The 12,404-nt window shown below is 35.8% G+C and overlaps 1 protein-coding gene across 2 annotated transcripts in view; it reads right to left on the bottom strand.

Annotated features, from left to right (window-relative positions):
- Positions 1-1,959: 1,959 nt before the first annotated feature.
- KIAA0825 (KIAA0825 ortholog) overlaps positions 1,960-12,404 on the bottom strand; it is a 248,386-nt gene continuing 237,941 nt past the window's right edge. For both annotated transcript variants that reach the window (XM_061360980.1, XM_061360981.1), the window contains one exon: positions 1,960-4,789. In XM_061360980.1, coding sequence (XP_061216964.1) covers positions 4,666-4,789 — 124 coding nt within the window. In that variant the 3' untranslated portion in view covers positions 1,960-4,665. The remainder of the gene's footprint in view (positions 4,790-12,404) is intronic.

The raw sequence follows: 12,404 nt of genomic DNA on the forward strand, positions 1-12,404 counted from the left end.
GAGAGGGAAATGGAGTATCCAATTTTAATAATGTTCTGCATTTTTCCAGAACAAATACCTTTGTTGCCTATGGTGTATACAAAATCCCTCTCCCTGAATAAAGCATGATCTACGGCACACTGTCAGGACAGCAGTCACTAAAAGGCAGGGCTCTCTTTCTCCCCAGATTATCTCTCTCCCTTGCGTGTCTGAGTTCCATTACTATCAATGCTCTCTCTGCTTCTAATTCTATTAACTGCCTTTCAAAAGTAGCAAGATGTTAAAGATTTGGAGCACTCTGAACCGGGTACTAAACTAATGTAATTAGAGACAGCCCATGCTCTGAAGTCTTCTATTTAAGCCTGTTTAGTAAAAAGGGTTAATCACACTAAAATGTTATATGAGAATTAGATGTGAACATTAGTGATAATGCATAGTTTGCACTATCTGATCCAATTAATATCTACAAATACAAAATTTGCTTTTAGGCCAAATCAGCTGAGCCAACAAGGCCAGCTTTTGCCCATTCAGAAATGTCTGTTGTACACAAAAGGCTTCAATCCTTATTTTTGACTACCTTTCCAGAAGCAGTTAACATGGTCAGATTGCAGTGGTCATGCAACACAAGGCCCACACTGCAGCCAGCAAATCTGTCTCCTTTTGCCTTCATTTATTGAGGCTAGATGTAAATGTGAGATGTTCTTGGATAAACAAGTAGTAACAAAGAGCCAGGACACAAAATAAGAAAGCAAAACATTGTAGCTTTATGAAACCATCACTCACTAAAATGAAATTACGTCAATTTTAGAATCAGCAGAACTTTTTAAAATAATACAGGAATATTGTTTTATTAAGGCAAAGAAAGCAGCAATCTGTTATAGAAGTACTCCAAATTTAACACACCTTGTAATATAAAAATGATCAGCTCTTTCAAGCTTCAATTAAGGGTTTAAGTTTTAAGTAAGCAGTCTTGAGAAATTAATGGTATGTTATTTAGCAATCTTAGTTATACAACTATTATTATTAATGTAATTTTCTTGAACAAATGTGAATGTTGCAAAAGTATCTAGTCAGCATAAGTGATGTTGCCAAAACAATGTTTCTTATATACCCCGAAGTCTTGCTAATAAGATCACTACATTGCCAACAACCTGAGCCCAGCTGTTTCTCAGTGTGGATTGAGGGGCAAGTTCAATTTCAAAACCACATTAGCTTGCATATTCTAAAGTATGCATATATAAAGAAAGATTTGATAAGAAAAAACATCCAAATAAATTATTGTGCAAAGGTTCAGCTTTTATGTTGTTTTCAGTTGTTATGTTATATTATGGTTGTTAGTTGGCAGCCAGTCATAAGTGGTGTTCCCTAGAGCTTAATTCTGGGGCAAGTTCTCTTTAACACCTTTGTTAATGACCTGGACCAGTGACCGAGTGAACCCTCAGTCTGCAGACAACACCAAGTTGCGTGTGAGTGTTGGTCTACTTGAGTAGCGTGTGAGTGTTGGTGGGAAGCTCTGCAGAGGGATCTGGGCAGGCTGGATCTCTGTGCTGTGGCCAGCAGGGCCAGGGCAGTGAAGATCCCCCTGTACTGGGCACTGGTGAGGCCACACCTCAAATCCTGTGTTCAGTTCTGGGCCCCTCACTACAAAAGAGACATTGAGGTGCTGGAGCCAGGCCAGGGAAGGGCAATGGAGCTGGTGAAGGGCCTGAAGCACAGGTCTGGTGAGGAATGGCTGAGGGAACTGGGGCTGTTCAGCCCAGAGACAAGGAGACCTAACAGGAGACCTTACTGTTCTTTACAGCTACATGAAAGCATGTTGTAGTGAGGTGGGAGTTGGTCTCCCAGGTCGCTAGAGGCAGGACAAGAAGAAATGGCCTCAGGTTATGCCAGAGGAGGTTTAGATTGGATTGCGGGATAAATTTCTTCAAAAAAAGGGCTACCAAGCACTGGAACAGGCTGCCAGAGCAGTGGTGGCTGGAGGTGTTTAAAATATATGTAGATGTGTCAACTGGGGACATGGTTTATTGTTGGTCTTGGCAGTACTGGGTTAACAGTTTGATTCGGTTAGCTTAAAGGTCTTTTCAAACCTAAATGATTCGATGATTCTGTGATTCTATTCAGACTAGTTCTGTCTTGTCAGCTCCACAGTGGTATAGATTATAAATATACTCTTCATAAGAAAGACAAAATTATTCTTGTGCTACCCAGTGGGTTACTGCTGACTTAATTTGCCAGGGAGAGAAAGAAGAAAGGGTCATGAAAAAGTTTTTGTTTTGTTTTTGGTTTTTTGGTTTTGTTTATCAGTTTGGTTGTTTGGTTTGTTTTTTAACATGGCTGTTTACAGGCTATATCAGAACCAGGTGTGTTGTGAATTTAAAGGATAATAACCAGTTTGGACAGTTCCATTTCAAAGTAAGTAAGTGAGGGGTTTTATTCTGGATTAGTTTATTTCACTTGCAAAGTTTATCCTATTCAGAATAAGTGTTTCCCAGAAGGAAGGAAAGGACTTTTCACAGAAAGTATTCCAGTGAGTTTCACCACATGAACAGAAATCAGAATCACAGAATCATAGAATAGTTAGGGTTGGAAAGGACCTTAAGATCATCAAGTTCCAACCCCCCTGCCATGGGCAGGGACACCTCACACTAAACCATGTCACCCAAGGCTTTGTCCAACCCGGCCTTGAACACCGCCAGGGACGGAGCATTCACAACTTCACTGGGCAACCCATTCCAGTGCCTCACCACCCTCACAGTAAAGAATTTCTTCCTTATCTCCAATCTAAACTTCCCCTGTTGAAGTTTGAACCAATTACCCCTTGTCTTGTCACTACAGTCCCTAATGAAGAATCCCTCCCCAGCATCCTTGTAGGCCCCCTTCAGATACTGGAAGGCTGCTATGAGGTCTCCACGCAGCCTTCTCTTCTCCAGGCTGAACAGCCCCAACTCTCTCAGCCTAAAAAATTCACTTCATGTGACAAAAAAATACAAAAAAATAATTATATACAATAGATTTTCATAAAGTAGGAAAGAATATTCTGAACTCCAACTTTACATGCACTAACACATTATTGGTATGCTTTGGAGTATGTTTGCCTCATTTGTCAGAACACTGTACCTGCCATCATAGGTAATCCCTGTAGCCACATTTTAAGCCTTAAGATCATAACTAATCTTCAAACATGAAATACAAAGCAAAGAAAAATTGTTTTTACATTTAATTGCATCTTTATAATCTGAAATGACTATATCAGCATCAGAGGAAAAAGTCTCATTTATTCTTTAAGTAATATTTTTAGCATTTCTGAAGCACCACTGCCTCACAGTCCTTTTGTTGAGGCAGTGCTGGAACAAGATCTTTGGAGATTTGTGACATGCAGTGGTCCCTACTTTCATTTTAAATGGTCTGATATTTTATACACATGATAAAAAAAGAGCAATGAAGAGGAGGAAAAACTGTGTTTCAGATGAGAACCTACAGCAGCTTTAGCATTATGGTTTTCTATGATGCTGCTGAGGTCTTTAGGAAAAAAAGCTGCCTTCCTCCTGTTCATGTGGTCTGAGTTATGTCCATGATAGCATCTGTGAGAAGATGTGATGAGAACAGGAATAGCTGCAGCTATGATTGCAGCCTTAGCAAGATCTTGTCAGGGTCCTTCATCAGGCAGAGGAAAGAGTTCCCTTGGACTTTCAGTGCAAGAACCAAATAAAAAATTGATGGATTATTTCTCCAGAGCTAAGGAAATATTAACTTGTATATTTCTGTATAAAAAATGATGTCATAATAGCCCCCTAACTCAGCTATTTTTACTCTTTGAGGAAGAACTTTTACTGGAAAGAAAAACATTTAATATTTGGAAAATCTGAATATTAGACAGGCCTCACTATGAAAATGAAATTTTACTATGTCAGAAATAAATATTTCATTCTTTATCATTTTCTTTTCTCAGTTCACTGTATAAGTAGTCCTTTGAGCAGTGCCTGTGACTCCTTTTATAACATGCACAGTTAAGCATATTATAAAAATATGTTTCTCAAAACTTTTAAAAGCTGCTAACAAGTTTCTCTAAAGTATGTCTTTTAAGCCATAACATACACTGGATGTTAAGTTAGGTTGTGCAAGTGCAATTAAAGTGATGTGGTTTTGCTTGGGATTAATGGCCAAGCATACTCATCCCAGAGCAGTTCACAAAGGACTGCAGACCCATGTCCTGTGCCTGGCCTTTTTCATATACTTTGGATGATTAAATGTCAGGACACAAGCACCAAGGGAGAGAAAATGTCCCTGAGCAACACTAACTGGGCAGTCTGACTTACTCCAAAATGGTTGATAGAAGCATACCACAGGTGTTTGTTCAGTACATTGCCAAAGTTGCATTATTTTCAGAGTGAGCTTTATACTTCTGAAACAGTCCTTGGTTTGTCATTCAGATTTATGCCTCCTCAGTATTGAGATACACCCTCCTAGTTTTGTGACATTGACATTTTCATATATTGTTGCTCACCTGATGTAAATGTGAACAATTGCTGCTTGGATGGGGTAACTAGACAATAACAGGGGAACATTCTTTAGTTTAAGACTCCTACTCAACATATATATTCCTGAGCTTTCTAGTCCTGTCAGTTATAACTAAGCCATTAAGTTAAACTGCGGTGAATTCAGAAAAAAGGTGCTACCCGAAACCTGTCAAGGTAATTGTTCTTCTTTTTCCTCTGACGTAGGAGTGCTTTTTGTCAAATAAACATTTTTTAAGTGTTCCACCATAACTTTCTCCTCATCTTCAAGATCTGCACCTTCTTTCATCTCCCACCTAAAAGAAAGAGAACTTATTAATTTTTTAATGTGTTTTAAACCAGTCGTTAGTTAGAACAAGCAAGTCAATATGAAACTGAATCATAGAATATATAACTCCCCAAATTCCTTCCCCACACAACTGGCATGGCCGATTAAAACAAATTGTCAAAACCACCAAAAAATCTCACATTTATTGTGATAGTACTTTATTTTTCTTATCACAGAAGCGCTGTAAAAATAGCAGAAAAATTGGAAGAGCTAGCAAGCATTTTGGAAGCCTAGCAGGTGCTCTCAACACTCCATAGGTTTGTAGTGAAAACTCAAACACCACATGATGATCAGCCCAAGTATTTAATGTGAATGGTCATCATTTTCTCTCAGTGACAATACTATACTACAAAACACCAAAAAACTGACTGGCTCATTATTTCGTCAATCATCAGGTATACCTATCATACCAAGAAATATGATTCTTCCCTTTCTCCATGTGAATGTTGAGTTCTAGTTTAGGTTAAAGTCGTAATACCATTAAATCTGAAAAACTGAAAAAATAAAACAATATGGAGCCAATTTTGTTTTTCTTTAGTAGCTCATTAAATATAAAACCTTAAAAGTCACACAGGATTCCCTTGCAGAAAATCAGGATAACAATTGCATAAATAATGCTGATATATAGTTAGCTAAACTTTGTATCACTGTAATTATGCCTATGTAATGTGACACTCTCTTACAAATTTTGTGGATTTTAAGAGTTTGCTATCCCTTTAATGTATCTCTTTCTGTTCTAAGTAGATAGTAAAGTGTAGGTTCCCAGTTCAGACCAGCTGAAGACAAAAGGTAACATATGAGTACTGAATACAGAAATAATATTTTCAAGTATTAAATCCAGTGGATATAAATGAGCATAGGATGATCCTGTAAAGTAGGAGAGATGTAGAGGAGCATCAGAACAATGACTACTTTTATGAAACTCATGTCAGGAGCAATACCTTAGTCCTGTTCCCACATTTCTTAGGTCCTCATTCAGACTGCAGAAACCAGAAGCCATATACAAGTTTAGATTGGTGAATAAATCAAATGTAATACAGATTGTTGAGGGTTCATCATATTTGCAAGAGGACAATTGATATTTGCAGTAAAGCATGGTGGGTACTTCCTATAACTGTGTTTAAAGCTTACTAAAACCAGAAGAAGAACAAGTGCTCTGTAGTACAACCTGATCATTAAAACACAGTAAGGAAAAATATATTAAATGAACACATATCAACTAGCTTATATCCATCATACTTTTACCTTAAAACTGAATCTGATAACCCACATTATCGTCTGAATTGAAGAAGTATCAAAACAAGCAAAGCATACTATGAATAAAATTATAAACGCTGTGTCTATGATCAGAGTTTTGCAGGAATTTGCAGCAATTCCACTCATGTACAACCACTATCGTGCTTAGCCTTATCTGATTATTAACATTAGGTAAAATTAATTGTTATTATAACCATCTGCTTCATTCTGTTTTATGATATGTTTATAAAATCTGGCTACATGAGCCATCGGCGCGGTTACTTCTGCAAGCACCCCAGGGTGAATGCTGTCCAACAGGGGGACCAGTTTCCCTTTTTCCTTTTGCTAATGGACCAAGGAGCCTCTCCAAAGCCAGGAAGAAATTGTACAAGCCTTAATTTGAATTTATGGTTCTCAGAGTCATTCCAAACTACCACTTCACCAACTGAATTGATTCATTTTAATTAATTTGATTATTTGCATATTTTTGAGTAGAGGAGCTTTTTGCTTAGAAAGATGACAACTGAAAATGCTAAATGGAATACATTCAAAACTCTTACTGCTGGAGATGTAATACAGAAATCTAGCACACTTGGCTAAAGGAAGCTTAATAATAAATCAGCAGATTCCTTTTAAAAATAGTGCCTTCATACTTGTCAGCACATTTCATTGAAACTTAAAAGTTAGCGTTGGTAAAAATCTTCAATGTCATACAGTCTGGACATTCTCTAGTGTTCACTTTACAGCAAGTTATTACTAATACATTGACATTGCATTATCATTTTAGCAAAAAGTAGTCTATTTTTAAAGCATTTAAGCAGGTCCAATGAGGATTATAATGTCTTCTATGCATTCACTTAACAGTATCCATGAATTAAAGATCTATGAAATGAGCTTGACAAACACCTGGTCCCTCATCTAGTGTAGAAATTTTCCCACTCATAGGCCTAAAGTCTGAGGACAATGTTGTTTTCTGAAAGACTACTAGACAGTAAACAAGAAGGCTACAGAATATCTCTGCTCTCTTAAATGGGATAGGAAATCAGGTGTTTGAGTTCAAATGGAAAAAGAATCAATACTTGCATTCAAAAATTTGTCCAAAATCGAACATATTTTTACCAGCATATCTAAAATATGTCACAGTTGTTTTGGCAATAGTAATTGGTACAAATCCAACTAGCCAGTTCAAGAAATGTGAATGAAATTATCATCCTGAATTTCCAATTGCAAGCTTCATCAGTTGAACAGCCAACATGCACACCTCTGTTCTTTCAAATTACTAGTAGTATAGCTCTTAGAGAAAATTTCCAAACACATAGGTGGCATGTATTTTTAGTCTGTCTGTGTCTTGGAAGATTAAATAAAATCAGCATTTCAAAAGGGTACTGGAATTATTTGAACCAATCCATCACATCACTGTCTACATTTTGCTTAGAGTTCTTATGAGCCCAACTCTCTGTATATCTTCAGAGTTAAAAAGAAAGCATATGTTTGGAATAAAATCACCTTTGTAATTTTTAGGGTAGCATTGCAAGTATTCAGGCCAATGCTACTTGCATACTTACCGAATTAAATGTTGAAAAAGAATTTGAAATTTAATTAACAGTAGTTAATTAAATATGACACCTTAAGAGTCACAGAGTACTCCCTTGCAGAAAAGCAGAATAATAAATGCAGAAATAATGCTGAGACATAGTCAGCTAAACTCTGTATCACTCTAATTATGCCTACATAATATGTTCACCTGAATTGCTGAAAACCTTTTCTGTGTATGTTGCTCTTTTCTGTGTTGCAGGAGGCTGATGAAGGGGTAAAAAAAAACCCATTAGTACTAAACTTTTTTTTTTTTTAATAGAGCAAAACAGGTCAGCACAGATAAATACAGGAATCAGAAGTTTTCTGCTGGTCAGTCTAGACCTTAGATCATGAGGTCAAAGCAGATAACTAGCACTTGGAGGGTTTCTGGTTCTTCTCATAAATAAAATGCAAGAGGGGTGGAAGTTTTGGTTTGCACATCCGCAAGATAACAAAGTGCAAGGGGAGAAATATTCAGTGGCCTAAAAAGATCCAGTAATTCCAGCTGTCTCCATGTGCTATCTTTGCTTATAACTAGCACCAACATATCCATTTACATAAATGGGCATACAGGACTATGTTTTGTGATACTCTTGTCTCTCCACTATACTGAATTATAAAAGGTAAAGAAACAGTAAATGTGTTTGCAAAGATGCAGAGAAAAATCTTCTGTGCATCTGCTAAAAAGCATGCTGGACATTTTAGCAGGGCTGGTTTAATACAGGGTAATACATTTGCTGCTTTGATTTTCTGTTGCAGTATTGCATATATTTTGTAAATTATAGATATATTCCTATGAAGTCACTTTTTAAAAACCATAATAGGCACTATATATTACATTAAGCTGCTTGTTACAGATCAAAAGGAAGTATATGCATAGCAAAGTTGAAGTATATTATATCAGAAATAAAATACGTATGTGTATAGGGATTACCCAAAGTGACACAGATTTTGCCTGTAGCAGATTGCCACATTTTAAGAAGTCCCATTAAGAAGTTTACTTTAATAGCTACTCTTTGATTAGTTACGAAGATTGTTTATTACAGTTCATCAGTTATAACAAGGATGTAAAAATGAAAGGAAAAAATATGCAAAAAATTACAAGCAATAATAAATGTGAACAAAATTGAAATAAAATCTAAGAGTACTTTTTAACTCAGAATTCTTTCACGTTTAGAAATCTACTTATTAATATATTTGAGAGATTAACCGTACCCTTTTCTAAAGCTTGTATAAAACAATGTCTAAAAGTGAACAGTTTATAGAAGGGGTCACCCTAATAGAATTTTATAGTGGTATTTTATGTATTGCTAGTAGTGCTTGTGTAGTATTTTGATATCTATTGCATTCCTTAAGGTCCTGAAAAACGTCACATAATGCATAACTTTATAGAAGGAAGGAAAAAAGAAATCAATGTCATCTTTGTTATTTCCTATGAAATAGCTAATATCTCAGATCCTCTTGCAGGGAAGTGCTGGCAAATGATGAGACTATAACTGTATAGCTGTATATTATATAGCTGAAAATATGCATTTCCATACTGAATAATAGCTGTACTTAACAGTTGCTATGCATCAAATACCAGCAATGTATTTGATACTGTGCTAAGTTGTCATAATTCACATCTAATCTAAATCAAAGTGCCATTCAAGCATCCTAACATGGGTAAATATTCAGAATTCAAGCACCACAAGCTCTTAAGCTTATCTAGTTTTAATGTGGTGAATTACCACCGGAAAACTTCACTGTTTTCAAGAGGAATTTTAATAAAAACAGTGAGCCTGAATAGAGAAAGTCCCTTTTTGCCAAATATTATATAAGAAGGTAAATGTGGGAAAAGCACCACAAAAAAGGTGCTTAAAATTATGTTGCGTTCCCTTGTATGTTTATGTGACTTTAGAGTCATTTAATGTAATTTACATGAAATATTTTCAACATACCTTCAATTTCTCCAATAAACTTTTTCTGTAATTTTCAAACTTCTGTCTAAATGCATTAATTTTTAAATACCACTGTAAACTGAAGAAGGCAAAAGAAAGCAAGAGTTTGTGCATAATAAACTAATTGACGCAATTTTCTGAAATTGATATGAAATTCATCCCATTGTTTAGTAGGTGCAGATTTTCTGCAGGGGACTTAACCCTAATGTGAGCTGCTAGCTGTGGCATGTTCTCTTACATTCTGTGCTTGCAGCTGTGGACCCCTCCCAGTTCAGCTAGTCCTGGGGTCCCTTTCTGTTTAAAGAGTATTTTTCATGGGCAGGTATTTCTTGCAGCATTTTAAACTTGAGTAGACTTGAAATGATTGTATTTTCTCCAAAAGACATCTTCATACTTGCCCTTACACTTGCTCCTTGAAGAATATAATTTTAATAAACATTATTAGTGGCTTTATGAAGATGAGACTGACCATGTCTTTCCCAGACATTGACAGAGAGAGACTAAGTGACAAAGCGGGTATTAAGCACACAGGTGTTTTGATGTTTTGGTTTTGCCTTCTGCAAACTCCACCCTACTCATAGGCCATCATCTCACGTCCTGTTCTCATACTGCATTCAAACATCTTTGGCTGAAGCAATCATTATGCCTTTGTGGTGGAGTACTGATATACCTGAGATGGAAAGTGATAGAATCTGGTATTTTTGTACAGTTCTCAAGATTTCTTATGATAAATCAATACGTTTGAATTTCCATGTATTTTTAAATTTTAAATAAAAAATAAACTTACACATTTAAATATGGAATACTGCCAGTAAAGTCAGTAGTATTATTTTACACTGAGCTGTAACTGGTAGAGAAATGGTGCAGTTAAATAAAATACAATACCTTGCTACCAGCTCATGGAGCATTTTAATGAGTTACCTTTTGCTTCCTGAAGTTCATGAGAGACACAGCTGTGGATTAAGCTCTTCCAAACAGTGATATAATTGTTCTATTAATGTCCAGCATGTTATAATTCACCACAAGACAAGAAATTTCAGCATCTGCTATCTCGTTTGCCATTTTTAGGTAATAGAAGAATATAAATTTCTGTAAGTTTCGCTTAATATTTCAGTTATAAATACACTTTTTTTAACATGAGAAATTATAGATCAGGAAATGCATTTACATCAGTGTTAGATAGCCAACTAAATCCAAAGTTTGTCTTTAGTCTCAAATCCTGAAAAATCTTTCCGTTTCAATGTGGGGCAATATTTTACTTTTTTTTCTAATGGTAATATTAAACTAAAAGGTAAGTCTGTGGTAGTTTGATCAGATTGCATTTGATTAAAAGTATTTAGTTAGGACTGCAACTAACAGTTTAACTCCTTAAATACTAACTGTTCAAAAAATGTCTGCTTTGTTTCAGTCATTTCTGTAATAAATTTTTCTGATTTTTTAATCTCTCTTTAATCCATCTACTAAACACATACTCCCTTGAAAAAGAGTAAAAAAACAGGGGGCCAGGCTGCCATCAAATACGCAACTACTGCGCTATTGAGCAAGGAACAAACACAGCATGTAAAGGTTCTGGTAGTGATATCCACCCTGAAATCACCCAACTAGGACAACATCTCTGTATCTACCTAACACAAAATGGTTCACTTGTTTTTATTCATCCAAAATTATAAATCCTCCCCTGTATTGGTAAGTTGTATTGCTTTCAGGACAGTCTATGTGAAAATCATTGTTCATCATATTCAGAAATAAATAAAACCTGAAAACATCAGTACAATTTTGCCAAATTCCTCTCTTACATATACACAAACATCAGGAGAAATGCCCTCCCAGTGTTTTACCAATGAATAAAATAACATTTATTTACTAGAGGATATGCAGGAAGACACCATGAGAATTATTATTTATGTTTTTAATTATCTATATGCCATTAGAATGGGAATGAAGAAAAAGAATAAATCAAGACAGAGCTCTGAGAGATGAACAGAGTTATGCTCCTAATTCCAAAGAGCAAGCCAAAAGGAGAAACACTATTTCGACCTACAGAAGATATCAGTACATGGGAAATATTGTAAAAAGTATGCCATGAGAAGAGAAGAGAATGAAGCTCCGAATCACAGGTTAACCTGTCCCAACTCTGAAGTTAAGACATTATAAGGATATTTAAGAAGTTTTGAACTGAAATAGAAACTGCAGAAGTGTTGGAATGAAATGATGAAAGACACTTTTCCAGGGCGAGAGTACAGCTACAAAGGATGTTATCGAGGGCAGAGGAAGGCAACACAGAAAAATTTTTAGAAACTTTCCAGCTGCAATAAGGAAGGAGAGGCAGTATTTACCCAGCCTCCCTGTTACTGGGGGCTATCACACATCCCATATTTGACAATCTTTCTTTGTTCACAATTTTTACACAATAGAAAATTGGAAAGGTCTACAACCTCAACATTTCAGATGGTTTTTAAAAAAATCAGTAAGTTAAATTTCCATTTTTCAGTGCATTCTTACAAGTCTTTATTAACTGCAGAGCTTTAAATAATGGACATTTGAGAGAATTCAGCTCATACTGACCTACGTTTGCTGAAGCTGTCACCATATCTTATTCTGCAGATACTCCAGTTTGTTAGCTTTCTGTGGCAGCAGGGTGCCTCTTGAATTTTACTTTCAGGTTTCTGAGATTTCTTTTTTTAAACACAGCATGTGTACTGCTTCTCTATGTCCAACATCATTTACCTCACAGTAATGTACTATATAAAACATAATAATATATTACAGTATAATATATAATACAATACATAATATATAGCTTATAATGCATAATACATAATGCATACAATA

The sequence above is a fragment of the Neopsephotus bourkii genome, unplaced genomic scaffold, assembly GCF_033783945.1.
Source record: "Neopsephotus bourkii isolate Nb327-2 ecotype Australia unplaced genomic scaffold, CSIRO-AGI_Nbou_v1 NB_1038, whole genome shotgun sequence".
In the NCBI taxonomy this organism is placed as follows: Eukaryota; Metazoa; Chordata; class Aves; order Psittaciformes; family Psittacidae; genus Neopsephotus; species Neopsephotus bourkii.